Genomic DNA, 26646 nt, shown 5'->3' with positions numbered 1-26646 from the left:
CCTTGGTGTAGGAAAAAGGGCTTTAAAAATAAGTATTAAATATTACGTTTAATATATTAAAATTTTCCAATTAAATATAAAAAGAAATATCCAAAATGTCATTGAAGTGATATAAAAAGGAAATTAATTTCCAGCAGACATTTATTGGAGTTTATTTTTCTGTGGCTGAATCTCAAACAGAGTTCTTTTAGGCATGTAGTGCACTACCCTGTGTAGTGAGCATATATAGTGAATATGAAGAATATTTGAATTTGGAGGAATAATTGCTAAAAAATAAGCACATTTATTAAAATAAATAAATAAATAAATAATATGTTATATTAAAATATGCTATATATTATATAAAAGAATATAATTAATAATATTCATAATGTTAATTGAAAAAAAGGCTTCATATTTACAGTGTATGCTCAGTACACAGGGTAGTGCACTCTATGCGCAGTCTGTTGCAAATTAACAGATGCTGAGTTATTAATTTATTAATAATGAATTGAATTTTATAATTAAATTATTGACGTTGTGCTTTTCCTTTCAACATCGTTTTCACATTCTGCGATTTTTACAGTAGTCATATATAGCATGTGTTCTGTCAGTATAAAACAGAGTTAATTTCTGAATACATTCAGATATGAGTAAAAATTACATAATTGCAATGTGTGTATGTGAGCACACACTGTGAAGAGTGTGTGTGTGTAGACCATCAGCAGCGAATTTCCTCACCACAGCACCTCAGCTCTCCTCCCACCCCTTCATCGTGGCTGAAAAATGAATTCTAACCACGCGTCAATCAGAATCACTCCTCAGCAAGCCGCTTAACACAAGCTGACCAGGATTTTTCATTAAATCCATTTTAGGAATAAATGAGAGCCAATTAGAGGAGCGTGGGGACAGCGCAGTGACGGCGCTAATCAGTCTCTGGGAAAGGAAGGATTATACTGCGGATTTTTTTTCCTTCTCACTTTTTAATCACAGCTCAGACGATGTGTTGCGGCTCCCCACGGTGACGTGCACAGATGGCAGCTGAGCACAGGCAGGGTCGAAACCCATAGCCAGCGCCGGGCAACCGGGCGTAGCAACGCCACAACGTCGCCAAGGGAGAGGCTCAGGGGTGGTGGCGGCAACAGATGCCATCGGCCAATCGTTGGCTTCCTGGGGGGGGTCCTCGTTACTGGGGTGGGGTGAGGGGCGAGTTAGAGATGCCAGTCATCACTGGCTCTCTCCCAGGGGGAGAAGTGAAATGAGTACCAAACACACACACACACACGTTTCAAGAGCCGCACTCCTGTGGTTTTCCAACAAAGGCACAATAGAGTTAAGGATCACAGCCTCTATTAAGTTGAATTGTAAACCTGATGGACGCACAAAGCCCGCATTCAATGGGCTCTCACCAGCTCGAGTGTTAACTCAATCTCCGCCGTGCTAATTACAATGCACAGGAGAGGAAAAGTGAGAAAAAAACATCAGGAAAATATCCCTGAACTCGATGCTCAAAATATAACACAAGCCTGAAGTTAAGAGTTGATGAGTATAATGACAGCATGTGGCACATAATTTAGAGATGACTTCTGCACACTGAAAAAAATGACATATATTTAAAAAACTAAAGTGAACTAGACTCTCTTAACATTTATTTATATGTATAAGCAAAAAAATGGAAAACCATGCCTCTCTGGTGGTATGCTTTCCCAGTTTTTACTACTAAAAAGCAAAATGGGTTTAGGTCCAGCACTAAAACGGAGAACCTTTAGACACTAAAGGGCTTGGGGGAGGGATAATTTAATTAATATCAAACAATAAATAATCAGTGTGAAGAAGAAAGAAAAATCTATCCTACATGGGAGCTAATACTGAAACTGGCAAACTTAAACTCTGATTGATTAGCTAGCTAGAAACGTAAAAACTTAAGCTAATTGTTGTTTCAGTGTTGGCTATAGATGAATTTGACACTGAATGCTAAGAAAATGTCCTCAAAGCCATTGCTAGGGTGTTAAACTGTTGGAAATATGATCTGATTTTTTTTTTTTTAAATGTGATAGGGTGATAGTCTTGGGATTTGAACTCATACCCTTCCAGTTATTCTAAGAGATTTTCACTACAGTTGTTATTTAACAAAGAAAAAATGTGTAACTGGTGAAATGGTAGTTTTCTGAGAGGCAGTTTTTTATTTATTTAGCATTTTTGTACAGAGGTGTCAGTGCTTTGTAGAGGTAAAGCATTAACTTTTCATTTATCCACAATGGGAAAGTCTTCAGGATGGAGGAGTTTGCACTTTCTGGTTTCTCAGTAACTTTGTAGCTGCTATTGTGTATTATTCCACAACACTGAATGTAACTATAAATGAATAAAAAGTATGACTTGTCATTATTTGCTGTGGTATATAATAAGAATGAAACACTTCAGGACATCCTGTTATAGGAAAATAATCCAATTTTCGATGATAAAGGTAACTTCGTCACATCACCCTGTCGCTGATCTTCCTATAGTTGCAGACCCCCAATTTAGTTATTCCTTATTTATCATCATATCAATACATATACAAGTGCCAGTTTGGAAGATGAGAACATTTTCACCTCAGTGTGGGGCTAAAGATGTTGGACGTACATTTCCTTTTCACATCATGATGCTGTACAGTATCTTCCCAGATCACATTATACTTCAGTTCACACAGTCATTCGCACAGCTACATGTTAATCTCTAAATTAACAAATAAGACAATCTCCAGGGGAAAATCTCTCAACAGAACCCAGACTGTCTGATTTTTTTTCAGCACTGTGAGTTAAACAGAAACCCTTGAATCAGTAAGATCCTAATTTTAGTATTGACACGGCTCATTTCCCAGCAATAAACCAGAGACAGGCATAATTACATCTTTCTTTACTGTTTACTAAGTATTGTTTAATATTCTCTATAACATTTGCCAATGTCTGAATGTAATGAATAAAATACGGATTAATTTAAATAGCTCTGCTCACGGTCCGGAGATGAAGATGTGTGTGGAATGACTGCAGTGCAGTAAACGAGTCAATTTATTTTTTTTTGAAGCTCATTATGCCCAAACAAGCTCATTACAGATACATATTTATTGGTGTGAAAATATTAGATTACACTGAGTACTGTGTAATCAGCAACATGTTCCCTGTGCTTTCAGTGCTGATTATTATAAAATTAATAGCAAAGCTGTAATAAACAGTAGTCTGTATCATCCCATCATTCCAGTATGATGTAAAGTGAATTTTTCTAAAAGTTCTAATTTATTTCATTTACTAGAAAATTAGCAAACGGCAGACACTAAACTTGAAAGTTTATTTCTCTTTGACAAACTATTTCTTGAATCTTGAAGTCCTGTGGAGACCTGCAAGAAAGATCTAATCTAATCCTATCACTCCACATCAGGAAACACCTACACAACCCTGGCACATTTTTTTTGAACACCGGCTGCCCACACACACACCTTCTTATCGTCAAGTGCAATCATCCGTGAATATAAATACATCTATTTTTCTAGTGCTTTCTAGCAAAGCAAAGTCCTGCTCTTAACTCAGAAGGTGAACTGTTATTATTCAGAATGTTCCTCTGGTTTTGATTCTTGCCTGATTTTGCTGCTTTTGGCCGTCTGGGTTGTTTTGTTTAGCGCTGTGCTTGGCCCCCTATCTGTTTTATAATCATGCATGAGGTACATTTAATATAATTATAAAACGTACATAGATTTGTAGATTGTTTTATTTTTGAAACTATTAGTTTGAAAAATATAAATTTGTTGGTGGCTTGGTGCGTCTGTTTCCCAGAATGTCTGTTGGCCATTTTGACAAAATCGTAAAAAAAATTAAATTAAATATTTAAGAATTTCATTTTATTTAGCCTTCAGAGCTTTTACAGCACCGTTAAATTGTAATAGATCTCAAAATGATCCAATTTCCCTTTTGAAATCATTATAACACCAGCAGTTAATAGGATAAAACAGTTGGCCTCATACTGAGCCCTGTGGTACACCATAAGGAAATTCATGTTCTTCTAGTTTCCTAAAAATGTGCAATGGTCCATTTCACTGTTTAATTATGAAATCATGAAATTTCTTTTTTTTTTTTTTTTTTTTTTTTTACCTTGCTGTAGTGTTACAGTATGAATTATCTGAAGTGTGGTTTGGCATTGAGGCTGATGCTCTCTCACATCTGTCGCTGGTTTGCTGGAAGTGAGCACAATGGATTTAATGTCATTATGGACTGGTGGTCAGTCAGGAGAGATACACAAGCTGTTCAGACCACTGCCCCGCTGCTCACAGTGCACGGCTCCTGGCCATCCAGCTTCCAGTGTCACAACATTTATAGAAAGGCTGTATACCTCACTGTTTATAGCATGATATTTATTGCACTGTACAGCGCTGGACTGAGGATGATGAGTTGCATCAGAGGAACAGGGTTTATAATCCTCGTGCAGGAATCCGCTCCTGATTTTCCATCCAGCAGCATTGCAGAAAGACAGAGACAGAGAAAGACAGAGACAGAGGCTGCTGAGGCTATAAAACACATCACACAGAGAGACAGAGAGAGAGAGAGAGAGAGAGCGAGAGAAAGAAAGAAAGAAAAAGACAGACATTTGAACTTTGCCTTGCAATAGCCATATTCAGGGTTCAATTTGAGGGAGAATTGTTTATTTTTTTTTAAAACATCTCCAGCTTCTCATGCGCCCCTCTTTGTATGTCATCACACAGTATCTTTTTATTAAAACTCTATCATTCTTGCTCAATATACTTTACATGATTTAAAATAGTTGTAATAGTTATTAGTAGTTATTAATAGTTATTTTTATGTACTTTATGTAAAGGATTTTGAGATCTCAAACTGAAAAGTTGTATTTAAATAACGTTTACAGATTAGAGAAATAAGATAAAATAAGGTAAGATAAAAGATTTTTATCAATAATTTGCAGAAGTAGTAACTAACTAATTCTAATTAATCGAAACTATACAGAAAAAATAAAATATTAAATCAGAGAATATTGTGGGATTTTTTTTATTAGCTTTTTTTTAATATGTTATTACAACAATGAAGTATTACAATAATAATGAATGTTTAGCTAGTTTTTTTTTTTTTTTTTTTTAGTTTTGTTTGTTGGCATACTGATCGCTTTTTTTATGCCAGCTAGGGTGAGATTAATAATCGCTTTCCTCTTGTGATTATTAGGCATTTCTAGGGCATAATTACAAAAATTTTTTTAAAAAAAAGAAAAGAAAAGATTACATGCTCTAATCCCATCACTGAAGGCAGCAGCCTGTGATTTGGTCATTATTTCCAGCTTAATATGTGCAGCTGGTGATGGACAGTTTGATTAGCAACCACTTTTTAGCACTCCATGAGCTGGGTGCTTAGTGGTACTATGTCAGACAGGATTTGGGAGGGTTAGATAGGGTACATGATGGGATGTTTAAAATGGTGGGTGGGAATGTGTGTGTGTGCATGTGTGTGAGAGAGAGAGAGAGTGTGTGTGTGTGTGTGTGTGTGTGTGTGTGTGTGTGTGTGTAGAGCTCCTAAGCTGTCCCTGGCACTCCCTAGTCTCATGCTCTGGTGATTTATGCCTGACTGGCCATGGAAAAAGCGCCAAAATTCACCAATCAGAGGGAGTCATTCATCAAGAGACAGACAGGCTATATATCCCTCAGTCGTGTGTGTGTGTGTGTGTGTGTGTGTGTTTGTGTGTGTTGGTTGCACTCTTACTCCCCCTACTGACAGTAGCAGTATCCCCTATTAGCTACTTCTTATAATTAACTTCTAACTATTAGCGCTGGTTTCTGTGGTGAATTTACTATTCACAATAAAAGAACGATGTTTGTCTTTTCGGTTTAGAAATTTCTGATTCTCTGATTTCAGCAAGGACTACATGGCGGTAGCTGACACGAGCTAATGTACTAATCAGAATTAGCAAGATGTTTACATCAGCTAATCCACATTACCTCAGAACCTTTTTTTTTTTATATACATTATAATTTAATATAATGCAGTAGTTGACATTTCATAATTAGCTTTTTACTATTAGGGCTAGTTTCTCTGGTGAATTTACTGCTGACTGCAAAACAAAGCACGATAGTCTTTTCAGTTTAGAGATTTCTGAAAATCTTTCTGACATTTCCTTCTCGCCAGTTTGGCAGGGCGATATTGGAAGTACTTGACACTAGCTACCTCCATACAAATTAGATTAGCAGAATTTATTAGCACAATATTTACATATTGAGGCTCTTTATACCTGAGAGACTGTTATCAAAACTGCATCAAAGCTAGCTTTTTTTTTTTTTAAATATAGCATGGTATTTTATGCTTCTTAGGTTCATAGTTAGCCTATTACTTTTAATTCAAGTTTCTGTGGAAAGAATAATATTGGTATTTTCATTTTAGAAAATTCTGGAAATATTTCTGCCATTTTCTTCTTGTCAATTTTAAAGAACAACTTCATTCCAAATTTCTTACATATTATCTAGCATGATAATAACTGACGATACAAGCTAGCTGAACGCTAATCGCTGTCTGCCACAATACAAACAGATGTGATAAACACAAAGTGTACGTAGCAGCAAAAAGAATACAGTGATGTAGTGACTTAGCGCATTCTCATCATCGCAGTCTAGTAAGTTCAGATTTGTTAGCAAGACAGTAACCAGGCAAGTGTACTGTCACTTCCCACATCTTTTCTTGCTAATTCAGCCTCTTTCTACATGACAGACTATCAAAACTGCATCCAGCTAGCATTTATAGAAATTCGTATACACTATCATTAAATCTAGCTCAGTGGTTTGCGTGTTAAATGCAAGTAAATTCTAAATCGGACACAATAAGCACTCCATATCATGCGTTGCTAATCAGCATAGATTTTAAACTAGCTGGAAGCGGTGAAGCAGGAATCAAACATACTCTTACATGTAGAAATATGTACGAAATAAAGTATGTGCTTGTGTAAATGTGTACAACTCAGTGATGATTTTGGACCTGCGATTTGACTAAAAATGGAAACATCACCTCCAATTATAATGTAGTTCTAAGGAGGCGGGAAATACTGCAAAAATATCTTTAAAACAGGTGAATTTATGTAATATTTCCCATTATAAAATTACTACTAATAAAAATACTACTATTAAGCCTATGTACAGATGTTTTGACTGATTTCAAGCTTGCTTTACTGCCTTGTTTTATTCGCAGATAATTTTCCTTATTTCAAGCAATTATTCATTCTCCATGAGACCAACAGTACATTTATTTATTAATCACAGCTGAGCCTTGCATTGCCAGCCTGCTAATTAATTAGAGTAATTGTATAACACTCACTGATATACAAGCGTCAGGTCCTGCTAAACTGCCAGCTGCCTAGAGACTCCATTATCCATATTTATGACCACTCACAGAAGAAGCCACTATTATTAACATTTTTTTTCTTTTTACTAAAGCATTGAGCTCTTGAAGCATTTATATTGATAGAATATTTTGTTTCCTTAAACCCTATTTGAGTGTAGCATGATTCATTTGGCAGACTTTAGCTAGTACATACTCAAGTCATTTATACAGACAATGTAAAGGTATAACGACAATGAAAACCAAATAGAATTATTGTGAATATCAACATTTACCTTACATATGTTGGAAAATGACTGAGAAAAGACAATGTATGACTTAAATGATACTGTAATCATGTACTTAGCTTTAAATGCTAACTATTTAGAAATGTAAATGTTACAACGTAACTCTGAGCTACCAGAAAATTTCTGTAGAAACATGTAAATGCCACAAGAGTGAATCATTGACTGCTGGAACGTAGCAGGTTAGCATGATTTAGCAGGCACTTCTATGCAGATAAACAGCTGAGTAGTTAGTTTATCTTGTGTTTTACTGAATAGTATTCTAATATATGTTGTTATAATTGTTTTAGCTTCATTAAGGGTCAAGGATCTCTCTCATTGTCAGCCCTTATAGTCACTAGTGCACAGCGTTAACCTCGCACCCACCACCATTTGCACTAGCATGATTAGCTAGGTTCTGATTACTTGTATAATATTTGTATGACTTAATTCTCTACATTTAAAATTCATGTTTCACCTCATATGAGTTCATGAGTCAGTGTTAGTGGGCCATACTCAAGTCCGATGTAATTAAAATGTGTGATTCCTGAATTTTTGTTGTTCCCCCATTTCTAGATTTCTCTCTCCGTCTCTTTAAGTTCCCTCTCTGCCCCTCTCTGCTCGTTTAATGAATGTCCTCTGCCGCCGTATTTTCACATTAATGCAGCTTATCGTTTCTCGAGGAACAAAAGCGCTTTATGTCTGGGCCCATCCTCTCTCCTCATACTCCCTCTCCCTCTCTCTCTTTCTGTGAGTATTTTGTGAACTGTCAGATCACAGCTGATAAGAGTGGGTCTGTCTCCTGAGGGAAATGGATGGAATTTCTTTAGGAATGCAAATGGCTCCATCGTGATTGACAGCAGAAAATCGGCTAGTGTGGCTACAGCCAAAGCCTTGTGGTATCTTTCTCTCTTCATACCTTCAGACCTCCCTGTATCTATTTGCAGCAACTGTCTTTCTCTCTCTTTCTTGTTTAAAATATAAATAGATCCTTGCATCCCTTCAGTAATTGCACATGAATCATTGATTAATGGCTTCTTTTGACAGATTTATGAAAAGAGATCCCTCTCCTGCTCTATCCTTGCCATGTGACCCTCTCTACAGAATTCTCTTAGCAGGATTTTTCAGAATGGGAATTTTAGACTGTCCTTTTGTGGGTAAAGGTCGGATTTGCACATTTATTGCTAATCTATTCATTCAGCATTTTCATTACAAGCACACCACTACTCCAGATTCTTGCTTTCAAAAAATGTTAACATTGTACCAGGCTGAATGGCGGCACTCCAGTTATTCACGCCTGAAACGCTACAGATATAAAACATTTGTTATTCTGTCACAAACCAAAGTCGAGTTTCAGCACACCACGTAGGTCGCATTGCAATCGAGTCTGAGGCACAACACAATTCCTGATACTCATAATGCAAGTTAACGATCTGTGCAGTATGCCACCAAAAATGTGCCAGCTGCACATGATTAATGGTTAATTAATCACCTTTTTTTCGGCATCCAACCTGGCGTCACATGGTCGCTTGGACAAACTGAACATTTAGCCAAATGGCTGAGGGTCTGCTTAGTTTGCTGTTAAATATAAACTGTTCATCATATCACGGTGAGGATGGCAAATTAAACCAATGCCTCATTGCTTTCCCAATCGACGTACTGGGTTAATTACTCTTTGCTACCCAATCCTCATCATTATTTCCCCAAAGCTGCTGTACAACATTTAGATGTATGGCTCTGGCTGGAAAAAAAATGGAAGCATTACAATGTGCTAACAGTTTCACAAAATCACAGGGGCTAACATATCAGTGGTTAGGCTGAGTAGATACACAATAAAAATATTCAACATGACTACAGAGTAGACCTTTTCAGCCAGTGAGGCTGTTAAGTAAGGAATAAAAAATGATGAGGTGTGCTGTTATTGACAAAACGATGAGATCAGGTTGTCTGTATTTGTGCAATATATGGTCTGTTCTACCATATTATGTAAGATGCCTTTAACAAGTGTTCTGTGTTTGCATATACCATTCTCTATTTGACCTTGTCCAGACTATATCATTTATTACTACAGTCATCCAGTCATCTCAGTTATACTCTGCATTAGGACAAGGTGCCAGCAAGACACCAAGAAATGACACACCAGCACAAAGAATTCTCCCAAAGCACATTATACTTGTCCAAATACCAGTCAGCATCCCATCTATTTTATTCATTAGAGCACCAAAACCTCAGTTTGACCTCTTATTTCAAACACAGTGCATCCACCCTGCTGCCACCTGTGATCACTTCATTGGGTCGACAGTAGCCTCCTGTGCAAGAGGATCCACAGATCAGATGAAAATCTCCTCCTTCCCCCTTATCACCATCCCACTGACATTTGGGATTCTTTGGTGCCTGTCAGGATCTTCAGATAGACACTGGGCTATTTAAACTGATCTAGGACTGTCTTCTTTGAAAAGGCCAAAACCAAACATTAGAAAGCGAAACCTGCCATAGGGAAAGGCAGGAAGGTGTGGGGGGGTGATTCACCCGTTTGGATCTGGGTCAGCTGCCAGTCCCAAGAGAAGAAAATTCTGACAAATGGCAAAACCAAAGTGTGTGTGTATGGTTTTGTGAGAGCTATTTGGCACATCAGAGCCAATTTGTGGAGTGTTGACAAGTCAAAATTCAATAAAACAAAAAAGAATACAAAGATTTGGAGGTACTTTGGGGGTGAAGTGGTGCTTAAATCCCTAAGAGTGGCCCTTGGACTCAAGCATGCCAATAACCAAAAAATTATTTCAAACATACATTTTCAGACAGATCTACCCAAAGGTCCTTCAGAGATGGAGCTCTAAAAACGCTTCCATTCACAGTGTAGTCCCGTGAGTCGGTAAAGATTTTAAATTCCTAGGAGACGTTTTGTTTCCTTTGTACTTTTCAGAGTTTGCTTTTCAAAGTCTTGTTCAGAAAGTCTAGTCCCACTGGAGAAATTGTGTAAAGATTGATTTAGTAAAGACACAACCAAAAGGGGAACATACTTTTTTGTACAACTACTACATGTCTGTTTCTTTGTGCTACAGTTACTCACATGGTTGTTGTGTGTCTGTGAATCGGTTGTTGTGAGCTAGCGTTCATAATTGGTGTCTGCCAACAAGGCCAAAAGATTGTGGATACCTGACATCACACCCATATGTGCATGTTGAACATCTCATTCCAGATTTAGTCCCCTCTTTGCTGTTATAATAACCTCCATTCTCCTGGGAAGGCTTTCCACTAGATATTTGGAGCGCGGCTGTGGAGATTTGCTTTCAAATTCAGCAACAAGAGCATTAGTGAGGTCAGGCACTGATGTCAGGCAAGGAGGCCTGGGGTGCAGTCGGTCTTCCAGTTCATCCCAAAGGTGTTCAGTGGGGTTGAGGTCAGGGCTCTGTGCAGGACACTTGAGTTCTTCCACTCCAACCTTGGCAAACCATGTCTTCATGGAGCTCACTTTGTGCAAAGGGGCATTGTCATGCTGGAACAGGTTTGGGCCTGAAATGCTAAAGCATACAAAGACATTCTATATAATTGTGTGCTTCCAACTTTGTGGCAGCAGTTTGGGAAGGGGTCACATATGGCTGTGATGGTCAGGTGTCCACAAGCTTTTGGCCAAATAGTGTATACGTAGCATATGGAATGCACTCAGGAACAAGTCTCACCTTTTATTATAGTAGGGAGAATGGACAGAAGAAGTGAGATCTTGGATGTGAAAGAAAAATGGTTGCCTACACTGTACTTGATGATGATCTGTGCCAACACTGATTTGATTTGCTGGAGGTTTTGCTATTTTCTGTCAACACTCCACTGTCACTTCTGTCTTCTATTCATTTGAATATTCACCTGAACCTGAACCTCACCTTGGTCATTTTGCATTTGTGCTTGTCTTATTTTGGGTCAGGTGTTTTTTGAGTCTCGTTTCCACCCCACTCTATTTGCTATGTACGTACATCTTTCCCTGGTTAACCAAATCAGCACTTGTTTGACGCACAACACCAGAGATTCACACATTGAGATTTTGGACAGGTGCTCATCACCTCCAAACTGTTCAAGGTACATTCACCCATAAATCCCTTCTCTTTGTGCCTACACGGATATTTGCATGTATCTTTGGAGAAGTATACAGCAAATCAGCCCTTGGGCTATTGATTTTGGTCACCATGAATTGACAGGGAGCAGTAATTGTACTCGGAGACATTTCTACCTCATTGCCTTTATCTAAGAAACCTGTGTCAAAAGCAGTCTTCACGAAAGACCTGTTTAGCAATTTGATTCAATTGTAAATCTTGACATTTGTTCAAAATTGAACAGCAGTGTGAAAACCTATTTGGGTCGCAGTAATATCCTTTTGTGACCCATTTCCCTGCTTTAAAAGAGACTCTATGCAATTCCGAACTCCCATTTCCACCAAATTGAAAAGGAAAACTGGGGAGCCTCTTTGTTGCTTTATTTTCTCTCCCCCTTTTACTCTATCTCTCTCCATCAGACCAAACGATAGGACTCTTTCCAGAGGTGTGATGGCACTATTATTCCAGTGAGTGTCTTTGTGTGTTTAGTTTGGATAATAGGCCTGGAAAAAAACACCATGGCTTTTCGTTAATGAGAGCTCTCATCATAGAGCTGCAGGTAACAGCACTAACCCGCTCTCCTGCCACTGCTCACTCAGCCGTAGTTTTTTGAAATACCAGGCGTCGCATACTAGCGCACTAGCTACATGCTCCACCCCCTGCTGCTAGGCTAAGTGGGCAGACACATTAGCACAGACCCGAATGACCCTCTTGCTACAGCTTGTGCTCTATCAGGCATCTGTAGCCATGCTTTCTCAGCTAAGCTAATGGACCTGTGATGCTAATTAGCAAGGGCTCTTAAAGCTAAATGTCACCCGAATCAAATGTTAATTGATCTGCAATGTGAGGTAGAGGCTATTCAGCATTCTGCAACGAATAATGTCACAAGCAATTTACCTTGCACTGGCACTTAAATTAAGATTATGATTCTGCAAGTGTTGCTAATTTTTTATACTTCCATAACAGCTCTCTTTCTACTTTTCATCTAAATGGATATGTAACCGCGCCTAATGTCGCCAGAGCACAAGCACCGTGAGCTGAATTATTCATCAGTTGCTGATGTTTGTGTGAAACACCAAGCTGCGCGTCTGAGCGCTAACGGTGTGAGGTAGCGGCCTGCCGTGATGGAGAAACACAGCCAGAGCCGAGATTGTGTATATGGCCGTGTTTGCATGTTTTGTGTCTGTGTGGCTTTTGCCATTGTATGTCTGGATATACTAGACTGTGTGTGTGTGTGTGTGTGTGTGTGTGTGTGTGTAAGAATAAATGAATGACTTCTTTTTGACATCTGCTACTCAACCACACTTTTCTCTAATGAAATATCTGGCACAGTGCAGAGTGAGAAAGAGTGAGAGAGAGTGAGAGACTATAAAAGGAAGTCATAGAACATTATGTTGTTGCAAGAAGCTCTCAACTCTGGTTTAAAACTTTTTACACATTTTTACACTTTTGAGCTCTTTACTAATTAATTTTTCTGTTCAAATATGAATAGTTATGTTAAGCTTTGAAAATTTTTGTGATATGATAACTTATCACAGTTTCTTGATATTAAATGATTGTGTTTTTAAAAACACACAAGCCAGTGGTGAAAACTAAAAGAAAAAATTTATTACGATATCTCAGAATTCTTACAAGAGAGATTTTTGAGTGACTTTTTCAGTAAGAAAATTGATTGGTTAAAAAAAATAGACTGTGATGGAAATGCATTTTTGTCAGCATTTTGAAAAAGTCAACAGTGAACTAAAAATCAGATCATACACCTGGAGTAAACGTGACACCATAACAATCATAGATTAGCATATTTATAATATTTACATGACCTCGTTTTAGGATCACTGGAACAAACTGAAGGATCCTTTAGTGTGCCAGAGTTAACTTTTTTAATGAGGTTACATTCTTAGGGGGGAAAAATGGTTCTTGGAGGCTTCTTTGGATAGTTAAGGATTATGAATTGATTTTACGTGGAACCCTTTCTGTGTTGTAGGGTTTTATATAAAACCTATGTTATAACTTTCTATGTTGAACCTTTAATGGTTTCCCCCACAGAGAGAAATCTTTAGGGTCCTAGATTTATCCTAGCCAAGATAAGTATCTTGGCTTCTTAAGGATTTTTCTTATCCATCTCTGATAAGAAAACCCTTGTTGTAGGGTTTACATGCAATCTTTAAAAGTTCCCCCAGTGTAACAAACCAAAGAACCCCTTTAATTTTCTGGATTATCTCTAAACGTTTTTTTTTTTTTTTTTTTTTAAGATCGTACATTCTTAGGAAGCTAAAATCTAACAAAAGGATTCTTTATATCACATGTTAGTTTCCTAAAGGGCTTCTACTTGGAACCTTGTTGAAACTAGAGGTGTAAACCTTAGGCTTTCACAAAGTACAAGTAATGTAACAATTCAATATTTGATGACCACTGAATCTGGTATGATACAATTTAGTACATTTTATTGAGTATTATACAACTGATCAATTTTGTTAGCAAATCACTTTGCTAGAATCTGTTTAAAAATATGAATGATTTTTTTACACACCAGTTGTTTGTCCTTTTTTTAGTAATAATTAATTTATGATCATTGGATAAACTTTTTTTTTTCTCTTTTAAATCTATCATTTAACTATTCAAATCATTCGATTGTTACACCCCTAGCTATAAGTCCTATGACTTTACAGCTTTTTGATGTAATTAACAATTTCCAGCAGGTGATTATGGCCACATAGTGCACTCTGTAGGCTCTACAACATTAAATTATATCCCAGGAAGTGAGCATTTCTAGTAAATAGGATGCCATTTGGGGAGTTAAAGTTGGGAGATTTGTCTCTAAGTAGCCCAAGCAATGTAAGATTGAGTTCAAATATAAATAATATGCAAACAAAAACAAACAAGCACACCAACAAATAATTAAAAAACGGATCTAAGACAACAAAAAAAATTCACCTTTTGTAGCTACTGCTAACATTAACGCTGTTACAACTTTATATAGGAATTAATTTTCAAATGCATTCAAATTTTAAAAGAAATTGAATCGTAGGCAACTACAATTTTAATTTCAGTTTGAGTTTCTAAAGCTATTTGGCAGCCCGATTATATAAAATGATTCGTTGTTCTCCACAAGATGTTTTGCTCCACCTCCTGTGCAATCTCCTAACGCAGTGACATTTTACAAAGCAGGTCAGCGACTAGCAAGATTCCTCACGAAGCACTATTAAAGAGAGCTGACCTAGCGCTGTGCAACGCTAAACCAGGCTTAGCTTTCAGCAGCGGGATCTGTCGAGGCAAGTCCATTATTGACACCTTGACTAATTTGTTTCTTCATCCATTGCTGCCCCTCAAGCGGAGAGATAGTACAGCCCTATATCCACAGGTCACATGGTAGAACCAGAGCTGGACGCAATGTGCAAATAAAGCTGAGGGGGTGGGAATTGGTCAGGGGGCGGGGTTTGGAGGCCGACTGTTGTTCATGCTTGAGCGTGCTTTTCTATTTTCTCCTTGACTGCCGAAAAAAGGATGAGTGGCAGGTGGAGGAGTATGAGACATCTCTTCAGGTATTAAAAATGGCAGGTTGTTTCTTTGGCAGCTTTCTCTATGGTCTGCTTCGCCACATGCCAACACATTTAGAAAAAAAATTACATTTACTCAGCTTTGCAAAATTTAGTTGAACAGCCAAAATATTTTGGTGACAGGAGTCACTTAAAGGAAGAACAAATAAATAAAGAAAGATACCTACTAATTTTCTATTTATTTATAGATAATACAATTTTTATTTGTCTATAGATAGATAGATAGATAGATAGATAGATAGATATGGAACGACTAAATCCTCTCAGTCACTTAAGAATGAAAGTTTAGGTAAGTCGTTATTACCAGCAGTAACAGGACACATTATCATTTTATATTTTTACGTTGTTGCTTGCTCTGTACCTTCTACCCAAACTCAATTCAGATTCACAATGGCTGCTTCAGCTGTTTTCAGCTTTCCGATGTCCTTTTGTTCATGTTTATAGATACCGGTGTGTCATACAGTGTTAAAAACCACACAGTGTGACACAATTTGAGGCAACTGTGTGATGATTTAGATATGATTTTTACACAGGGCTAAACTGGCAGCTGTAAGCTCCCATTATTTGTTAGCGACATTAGCTTCGTAGCTCCAGTGCAAAACCACAGAGCACCAAACACATTCTGCTTACTACGTTTAGGTTAAGTAGTAAGTTGTATACACTCTTATACGCATGCAGACGTGGTTCTCATGCCCATGTGATTCTCCGTCCTCTCTGACAGCTCGTCCCCACGTCATCTGGGAGTTTGACTGGGACTGGAGTCAGAAACTTGGTCTGTTGCCGTGGCAACACACACCTCAGTGGATCTCCATTTTATAGGAAGGTTCTTCTCAGTTATCTACAGGGTGGAAGAGCCAGAGGGAGGGCTACTCCTCATCCACGTCCTTCATCTCATCCACTCTGAGCATATCACCATATCTCTCACTCATGGTCCATTTTATTCTCTCTCTCTCTCCCTCTCTCTCTCTCCCTGTCTCTCTCTAGCCCTCTCCATTACTGCCAGTCACCAGAGCTTTACACTTCTTCACCGCTGTGTTGCTTCCACACAAATGGATAAATCTAGATTAACTCTGACGTTCTTGTATGTTCAGGCTTGTCTTCAAAACCACAGACTGAATAATGTTCACTCTCACGAATAAAGCTTCATGTCATCACTGGTTACAGTGGATTTGGAGGTTTATCTGTTTCAGAACGTAACAGAAAGCTGGGTATTTGCTGAAATGTGTGTCATCGTGTAATTGACCACTCCTGCTTGGTTACTGTTGCTGTGCAGGTCAAGCTTTTTGAAAAATGAAGGCTGGTGATTTAAGAGGCTACCAGGAGATGAAATAGATCAGGAAGAGCTTTGGGTAAAAGCTGACAGCAAGGCCAGTGCGTGTTAGAAGGATACATAGACGAGTCTAAAGTACTTCAACAAAATCGGAAAAACAAATTGAGGCCAAAAAAAAAAAAAAAATTCAGAGCTTGAGCCAAATTCCTGCATAGCTAACATGGTAAAAGCTATGGTAAATATTAGTCTTAGCTGAACAACGCATATATAACTCCTTTTGAATTCACAATTATTAATAAGACACTTTTTGTAATTTAATCTTAAACCACAGGTTTTCGGTACGGAGATGTTTGTTTAATATTTTTGGAAGGAGTCTCCAGTGTCAATGCTTTGTAACAGTCAGAGGTAAAGCTGTAACTTTAAGCTTTGTTATCAAGAAATAAAAAAGTTCAGGTTGTGCTGTTATAGGAAAGTAATCAATTTTGGGTGGTAACACTAACTACACTTAATCACAGCACTATATCATCTATTATTCTTCTATAACGGCATGTTCCCAAGTGTTTTATTCCTTAATTAAGTAATTTCACTTTCACAAAGAAGCTGAGAAAATCTGATAAAAATGTGTGTTTCTAAATAGAAGAAGATTTAAAGTTTAATTTAAACTCGATAAGACAGTGTTGTGGGTCAGTTAAGGTCAGTGTTAATAAGACAGTTCATTTTATATTAATTTGTTTTTGCTTGTAGCTTGTAGGAACAAGTGGAAATACAGTTCATATAACCAATTTTTTTTAAAAAAGTCCATCAGATTTAAAAGCTGAGTTTGTGCTGAAAAAAATGTTAGTTTTTTGTTTGTTTGTTTTAAATGTATTGCAAAGGAATATGAAAACTCAAGCTAGAACTCCAGGGCTAAAGTAAAAAAAATATAAACTACTTAAGTTTTGAGGTGTGAAGAGAAAAGTAGCTCTTTAAAAGGTCAGTTTTAATAAAACTCGGTGTAAATAATTTGCACCATTTCCTGAAAACCAAGGAATGTGTGCAGACATTATAATATATATTTATAATGCAGAGCTTCTTAAATGCCAAGAGCCTGCGTTTTCTTCATGATAACATATTTACCAAGAATAATTTTTTGGAAAGATTTTTCTGATCACACAGCTGCTTTATTCTGGTGCTTCTCCCGCCGATTCATTCCCACGTGGTCTCAGACTCTGCGTTTGTGTGCAGGCTGCTGATGAAATGTAGAATTGTGTGAATAAATATATCAAGGGATCATTCACCACCTGTTTTTGTCACATCTGGTAGAGTAGTGTTAGTTTTAGTGAATTTGGTGCATAATTAACTGTTCAAAGCTGTCTGATGAAAGCAAAAAAAAAACTTTTCAAAAAATATGTTGCTTGTAGAGTATGTATTTTTAAATGTAGCAGTGAGGAAAATCATAAGTTTAAAATGAAAGAAAAACTTAGATTTTATTGTTTGTTATTGTACTTTGTGAATTTAAACTTTTGCATAACAAAATTTAACACTTATTTCAAGTAAACAAAAAAAAAACCCTTTGTCATAGAATCATCTTGATAATGTCTATGGCTTATATAATGATTATTAGCCAATTTCTTGAAATATTTAATAAATATTTCGAACTTGAAATTATTTATTAGCCTTATTCAAATGGAAGATATTTTTTTCAATACTTTCAAGAATTTATTTTAGGAAATTAAGGGAAATAAAAAAAAATAGAGACAAATGAAGGAAATAAACTTGAAAAATAAATTCACCTATATTTCCCTTGCTAAGTTTTATTTTTTTGCAGCGTATGAAGAATGATCTCCGTGCAGTTGACGGAGTCTGTGCACTGATACAGCCTTTTCACATGAACTTGGCCTTGTGGAATACTTTATACTTTGTCATACACTTTATCTCTCGTATGCAGTTCTTTGCAGTGAGGTTCTGTATGAAATGGAAGAAAGGATAAGGCTGCTTTGCAGTTGTAAAAGAGCATTCAGCACTGGCATGCCTCACTAAAGCTTTCCATCACCTCTGGCTGCTGTTCTCTGCCTTGCCGTCGTCTCGGCTTTTTCCTCACCAGATTAACCTCATGCTCCAGCTGGCAAACGATTGTTATTGTGTAAATTAGAAAAGACCTCCCTCGATCTTCCTCTCCAACTAGCGCAGAAATGAGACGGAGGAAGAAGGAGTGTCGACAGAGAGATTACAGCAGAGGAGTAATCTCTGAATCGTGCTTTTTTTTTTTGTAGTTGCAGAGATTGACAATGTCTCGATATTAAAGAATGCTTTAATATAAAAGGAATGTCAGGAATGATTTACATACTGATCCTAATCACCTACTTTCATATCTATATTCAAGCCATGTACTCGGAGAAAACCTGAACCCATCCTGAGAGATAACCTTGGAAATCCGTAGGATAAAGCATTCCTGAAGGGTTCTTTAAAAGGTAGACTGTTTTTCCTTTTAAAGGAGATCATTGTGGAACCTTTGAATCAACCGAAGAACATTTTTCTAAGAGCGTAGGACTTAGAAACAGTCCCATGTCTACAATCCATATGGACACCCCTAAAGAATAAATATAATAAATGCAAACAAATTGTTGTCCTGTATTTTAAATATAATTAGTTATTTTAAATTTCTCATAATCAACGACAAGTGTAGAGCATTTTCTCAAGTCTTTAAATAAGTCCTATAAAGTAAAGATTCTCCATAAATAATGAAGTTAAGCATTTCACCACTAAATGGTGAAAGAGCGCTTCCTAAGTGCAGTGTGTGCTAAATCACTCAGTAATGACAGCTCAGCTAGTGCAGCACATAGACACACATGCTAACTCTACCTCCTTTTATAGGAAACAATTACTTTTGTCCTAACTGAACAGCTAGTCTTATTTGTCTTAATTTATGGATTTGTTTCAGATCACTTTCTTTCAAATACGTTTAACACATTTCACAAAATGTTAATTAAATTGGTGTGTAATTGAAATAAATAAGTGATTACACTTGACATCGTGATCTGAATATAAAATTCCAGTAACTTTACCAAAAGAAAAAAAAAATACACGAAAGCAGGATACGAACGTTTGTCTGAACTGGATTTTCATGAAAACCATTTAATTTCTTGTGTAAATGCTCCTGCGAAGGATTTACAAATAAATTTGTCATTTGTTCTTTGATAAATGAGACCCAGTGTTCTCATCTACACCCTAAGCACCATCCTCACTTCTGAATTCACACCGAACAGTTCCCTCATTTATGCATCGCTCCAAGTCCTCTCATTCTGCATTGCTTCCAGCACAGAATCCAGTATTGCTCCCATGTCTACAATGTTCTTTATTTACGCTCTAAGCATCACTCTTAGTTCTGCATTTGTCCTGAGCATTTCTCTCATTACGCATTGCTCCTAGCGTTGCGCCAGCATTATGCTGCCAGTTTGTGAATTCAGAGGCTATGATTGAGCTCCAGGTAGTCTTCTATCTGTCTTCTTGATATCTGGTGGCATGGGACACACCTGGCTCTGAAATAGAAAACAGAACAGCATCCAGACACTGCCCCGTTCCTGCAACATGTCCTCCTAGATTGATCTGCCATCTCCGCTAATGACCATCCTCCACACTTCCCCCAACGTCTCCGCTCTTTTCTCCCATTAAAAATGTATTTATCTCAGGAGCATTGGGCGGGCATGATGAAGACCGTCCCTGCGGCCACACCGCCTGAGACACGGAGAGAAAGAAAAACATTTCTCCCCCCAGATGTCCATTTCATCCTGATGTCCCTGCACTGTCCAGATGTATTGATCAAAGGAGTGCACGTGGCTGTTTCACGTCCCAACTAAGACACATCACAAATTGATCTGGTCCATGATAGAATGCCTTTTTTGTCTTCTGCCTGGTCCAAAAAGACTAATGCCAGTGGTGGGAGGAGAGAAAATTGAAAAGAGAATAGATGCACCTTGAGATAAGGGTTCGGAAACTCGCTTTTTTTTTACTGGCTTCCAAACAATGGGGAAAGCAAGGATCGGAGATAGCACTGAAAGGGGAAAAAAACAATCTGTGGGTGTGTGCCAGGGTTTTCGTCTATTGTAAGGCATGAATGTGTGCTTTCCATCTTGCATAGCATAACAATATGCTGTGACTAAAAATAAGCTCAGAGAAAATTCTGCAAGGTAAAGAATAAACAAGTGTTCAATTAAAAAAAAAAAATCCCCCCTGAATGCTTTGCATATTAATCTTAATAATTACTGTGTGATCTTCAGTGGTGTCCACAGTTCAAACTACTTTCACTGACATGGTCTATGATTAACAGTTTCCTGTATTAACCATAATGTCATGCTGATAGTGGTGCAGTGAGATTTAGCCCTCACTTCATCTCTACCTAAAGAGAGCAATACAGCAGCGCTTTAGTTCTTTAGTCTGTCCTGCTCTCTCAATTCCTCATCTGTACATTCTGCTCAAACAGATCAGCTTCCATAGCAGTCAGCGCCACCGCATAGCGAAACCAAGTCTCTAAACACATCACATATATTTACATATATTTATAAACATATTTCATGTGGTTCAGGGTGCCATTTTCTTTACCAGTGTAGAGATTCCAGATTCTGCCCATTTTTGCATGACTTTCCTACTGAATTGCAATTAATTTTCTTCCTTTTTTAACAGTGGGAAAAAAAAACTCCCTCCCACCCTCTTTATACAAAATGAAGTCAAAGTTTATATTATCCCATTAGCCCTCAGAGGCGTCCCGCGGGACGGATTAAGCAGCACCGTTCAGAAGATGGAAAATGTAATCATGTTCATGTCTCCATCCATATCTGCCCCGCTCAAGATTAATAGTTGGCTTTTTGCATTGCCTTTAATGGCCGTAGGTTAAAACCTGATATGTCCTGCCTGCTGCTCAGTCGATGGACGTGCTGGCGGGGAGGTCATCGAGGTCAGCCCATACTTGACAGCTAGTGAGAAACGAGCAGGCAGAACAGGAGTGAACACCAAAGACAGGGAAGTTAAACCTTCTGGGAAAAAATGCTGAATTTTAGATTAACAGAATCTACACAAATACTGATTTCAAATACCAAACAGGTCTAAGATCTTCTTATTCTTATCTTCTTATAAGATCATATTCAATCGAGTTTGTATGTCCTTAAGATAAAATAAATAAGTAATGTAGATTTTAGCACGTTTCTCAGATGTTCCTTCCATATCACAAGCATCGAAAATGGTTCAATTTTACACTAATTAATCAGTGCATTATTGTGAATTATAGCAACTTACACCACAGTGCTGTTACATTCTCGATTCAGAAGAATCGAGAATTTAGAAGGTGTCAGAAGGTGTTAACAGCAGCAGAAAGTAACTCGACTTTTCATGATCATCTGTGCTCTGAGAAAACATTTCAAGGACTAAAACTCCTAAGTGCTACTATGTGCTAGCTACATTTTAAAAGTCCTGACCTGAATGACCTGAAATGCGTCTGCATTCATTTAGAACCCCAGAAAAATCGAACAATACTGCAAAATCTCCACCACATTGCACCACAGCATGTTTTTCTTGGTACGAAAATACTACTGGAAATGCGCTACTGTACCTCCAACTGTCACTCGATGCAGCATTTTCCCCTGTGCCTGCTAAGAGATGTGTCCGGATTCAGAGAGGGAGCGAGAGAGGGAGCGAGAGAGGGAGCGAGAGAGGGAGCGAGAGAGGGAGCGAGAGAGGGAGCGAGAGGGGCACAAGGCAGGCGACTATTTGAAAATGAGCAGCAAGGAGAGCAGCTGGCTTTTGGTCTTTGATGATCTGAAATGGAGCAGAAATGCAGAATGGAGGCCAGAGACAAGCTGTTAGCCATTCCTCATGGTTTACCATTTTACGCTCGCGGGACACTGCGACAGTGCGTCACACTGACTGCAGATCACAACTTCATGTGTTTATGACACTTTGCGGAGTGCTTGATCAGCGCTCTGAATAATCAGTACCCTTAGCATGACAGGCAAAAGTTTGATGCTAAAATTAGCACTTATTATGATTCAGAAACTAACTGTGATGTGATCTTAGGTGACGTGACTTGATCGTGTTATTGAACTGACATGGCCTATATTACAGTGGATTTTACTTGGTAGGCCCTTTTGTCATCACTGCATTAGGGAAAAATAGTCATCTTTTCATCCTTCTCAGGCACCCAGCGCTCTCCTTCTCCACTGATGAACAATAATGAAGCTATTACAGTGACTCTGCTTTCTCAAAATGGCTGCATTTAGAGGCTGTTCATGTCATTTTGTATATTTTGTTCCCTCAGTGCCCTCTATTTTGAGAGGAGCAAATAAGGACCAGGAGTATGTGCACGCGTGTGCATATGTTTATCAGAGTAATTTAGTTGAGACAGCATTTACAAATACAAAGACTTTATGAACTAGTGATGTAGAGGAAGAATGCGACATATATTTTCATGATGAGCACAAAAGAAAGGAGGAAGATGGGAGAAAGAAAAGGCTAATGGCTGCCCAGACTCCATTTGTGACTAATGGGCTCTTTAACCTGAAGTACTTAACTGGTTTCAAAGCACTTTAAAGTACATGAAGCATACAACAGTGCCTGATAAGAAGAGCCTCTTTTCAATCAAAGACTGTTTTTTTTATCCAATCACTTTGAGATCACCTATTTGTTAAATTACCCGGTCATTTCTTCCACTAATGAGCGTCTCAGGCTAATTCTTGCTTAGCATACTTCCAAGGCTCTGTAAATTTTAAAGTTTCCTCTCTTCATACAGCTCGAGTGTTTTTTGTCAATTTATCCATATATTTTCTTTTACAGCAGGATGAAATATTGTGATTATACAGTTTCAGTGGTAATAATAGTAATAATAATAATAATGTGCAGGGCATGGCATGATGCTAACTATGCTATGTTTGAAATGTCAACGACTGGTAACAGTCATCCAATATACTGATCTTCATCTTCTTCCCATTTATCAATGTTTCAAAGCAAAGTTATAAAGCCCAGAATTCAAATTATGCAGAAACTCTTATGGGGTCCCACAAGGTTACATTGTTGGACCAAATGTTATTGAGACACTTGCTTCAAATCTTGCTTGCAGGATCAATAAAATAAAACAACATTGTGATGTTGGTGTAAATGGATTATTCAAGGTACACAGTCGTGTCAGTTTGGGAGTCTCCAGCCTGAACTCCTGAATACATCCAGTCATATTTACATTTAAAATGACTTACATATTTCAAAATACACTTTGCAGATCCACTAAGTGGCTGGAACTAGGGGGTCCGAGTGACCTTGAGACCTCCCATAATTCCAACATGTTTAATGGTGCCTATTTTGGTCGCTCTGTGCCCTGTTCTATACCGGAGGACTGAAAGCTTGTTGAACACTTCCAGACTCTTTCCCTCACGAGCAGATGCTATATTGAGACCTGGAAATCTGCAGGGAACGGTACTCACATACCCATGAGGTTTGAGTGAAAAATAAATGCATGCCTTGATTCTCTTGCTTATTTGCTGGCCTGTGCTTTTAACAGCATGTGCCTAATTTGGCGCAATTGTGAAAAAATTACCTGGTTAGATAATTTACCTGGTTCAAAAAAAAAAAGGACATGGTGCAGGTTGCTTTTTAAAAACAAATTGGTGTCTAATAATGAGGCAGCAACTGGATGGTACAACAAACCATTTAGGGTCAACCCCTGATGTTACAGAGGTTTGTATTTATTGTTAACTGTAGAAAGATCTAGAAGTGTGGAAGGCAGCTCTGCAGATGACAAAATGAAATAATTTCCATTTCATGTATGATAAACTACACAGTATATAGAGAACTTCTGATGACTTTGACACTTTATAAGCTTCCACCTCAATTTCTGGTTGTGCTCAGGAGGTTAGAGGTGTCTATTTAAAATCAAATTTTTTTCATTGTGATATTGCAGCATCTCAAGCCTCAACTAACTCTACACCATCACACAGTGTCACTAGAGATATCATCAGTGAGTGTGTATGTTTTACCAGCATGGACTAGTGAACATGCCATTTGAGTCCAAGTGGACACTTTCGTTTTCTGACTGCTTCTTTAACTCGAGTGGGATTTGTTGTTTCAGCGGACATCAGACAGCCCAAGTGTGTGTATGTGAGTCGTAACACTCATTGCCCAGGCGAGAGTGTGTGAACTAGTGTGTGAAGGTAGTATCTGACATGGACGTGTCTGCTTGAGAGAACAACATCACAGGTGTGAAAACAGCATCTAGGGGTTTCAACTCACACTGCCACAACAAACTCACATATGGATCAGGATTTTAAGGGGTGTAGTGAAGCTCCTTTATAATGTCCATCCATGGTCCATTGGACCACCCCTGAGATGATGTTATTTAGATGGTGGACCCAGAAACCCCAGCATCACTGTTGTACCACCTGATATACTACCACCAAATAGACAACCATGTCAGTTTCACTGCTATGCTGTGAATGTTCCACATAATATCTGGAAAGCAGTAGTACTGTGATACTGACAGATGTGGTAAAGGGGGATGATAAGTTGTGTATAGAAAGTAAGCTCCTAGGATGGAAACTTTATCATAACTGACATTTATTCGTTTGGCAGACGCTTTATCCATTGTGTATTCTGCGCGCATCAGACCCAAATTCCCTGTCTTCTCTCCAACTTCTCATTCCATTCCTGTCTGATCCACTGGCCTTTCTGTATTGCGAGGGGTTATGGTGAATGCAATGCCTTGTGGGTAGCCACACACCACTGTTCTCATCATTCATTGCTAACGTCGGCATGCTTGATTGAGCCATGTGCTGCATTGCTAAGTGGTTCTCTAACGTTGGGCTGTCTCATTTTGCTCAGTCCTCCATGCTTCCTCTGTGACGTTGACTAAGTACCCTGATCTTTGATGAGCAAAGCCTTTCTAGTCTGTGATCTTCCTTATCTTTCTTCTTTCTTTTCTTCCTGGTCTGTTCTTTCTCTCTTTATTTCTCTTTCCTTATGTTTTCATTCCATCGGTCATCGCTCCTATTGTTTCTTTCACCCCTCCCTTCCTACCCTCCTGGCTTTTCTTCCCTTTTTTCCCCTCACCTCCTTCCTTGCCCCCGAACCTCTTCTCCTCTCTGTTCTTCTCTTCTCCTCCTCTCCCCTCCCCTCCCCTCCCCTCCCCTCCCTCCCTTCTTCCCTGTATATGACTAACGGGTCAGAGGGCACTCCAGCTGTCCAGCCCTCTGATCCCCCCGTTCCCCACACTCCTTCGTTGACTTACTCCTCTCCTCCCCCACCAGTTGTCCCGAGCTCAGGCGTCCTCCCCTCCTTCCCCCGGGACGTGACCCCCGTGCTTGTGTCCAGCCGCTTTGTGCGCCTTTCCTGGCGCCCCCCTGTGGAGACGCGTGGCACCATCCTCACCTACGGAGTCTTCTACACGCAGGAGGGCATCAACAGGTGAGAAAGGCTCTCATTATTATTATTATTATTATTATTATTATTATTAAAAGCAAACAAGACATTGGTAGGGACAAGCAGCAGGTTGGTAATTAGCAGCCACTGCTATTAAGCATAAGGATTACTTTGATTCTGCCTATTAATATGTATGGAAATGCAATGTTAGGTCCATAGATGGAATTGAAAGCAAGGCTGAATGTGCCAGATGGGAATGTAGGCATGTCCCTGCATATATCGACTATAAAGTGCACTATACGGGGTGTTTTTACTTGTTTTGTAGTCAGAAAGCGTAGTAGAATATCCAGAGTGTTTATGCAATTCCACGACACACTGCAAATCCCTACAGGTACTGAATACCCATAATGCACTTTAATGTTTGACCACCTTTCTGGTCACTGGGTTTGAGGTCATAAATCAACGATAGGAGAAGAAGACATTAGAAGTCGTCGTCACTGGGATTCATTATTGTGTATGTATTTTCACATTTTGTTAGCTAACAAGAGCTAACCTGAAGGGCTTTTTGGGAGAATTAATATTTCTAAATGCTAAACTTTTCACTGCTAATATTAGATAGCTAGCTAACATGAGCCAACTTGACAGGGTTTCTGAGAGGATTTTCATGTCAGATTCCCAAATGTTCAAAAAAGTCACTGCTGTTGCTAGAAAGCTGGTTAATGAGCTAACTTGACAGGATTTCTGAGAGGAGTTTTAAGTCATATT

General features: G+C 38.4%; 1 protein-coding gene across 3 annotated transcripts in view; it reads left to right on the top strand.

Moving 5' to 3' along the window:
• dcc (DCC netrin 1 receptor) overlaps positions 1-26646 on the top strand; it is a 218970-nt gene that overhangs the window by 124285 nt on the left and 68039 nt on the right. For all 3 annotated transcript variants that reach the window (XM_026921883.3, XM_026921884.3, XM_026921886.3), the window contains exon 8: positions 25770-25926. In XM_026921883.3, the coding sequence (XP_026777684.3) occupies positions 25770-25926 (157 nt within the window). The remainder of the gene's footprint in view (positions 1-25769; positions 25927-26646) is intronic.

The sequence above is a fragment of the Pangasianodon hypophthalmus genome, chromosome 27 (genome assembly GCF_027358585.1).
Source record: "Pangasianodon hypophthalmus isolate fPanHyp1 chromosome 27, fPanHyp1.pri, whole genome shotgun sequence".
NCBI lineage: Eukaryota > Metazoa > Chordata > Actinopteri > Siluriformes > Pangasiidae > Pangasianodon > Pangasianodon hypophthalmus.
This window is presented reverse-complemented; position numbering and strand designations above follow the sequence as displayed.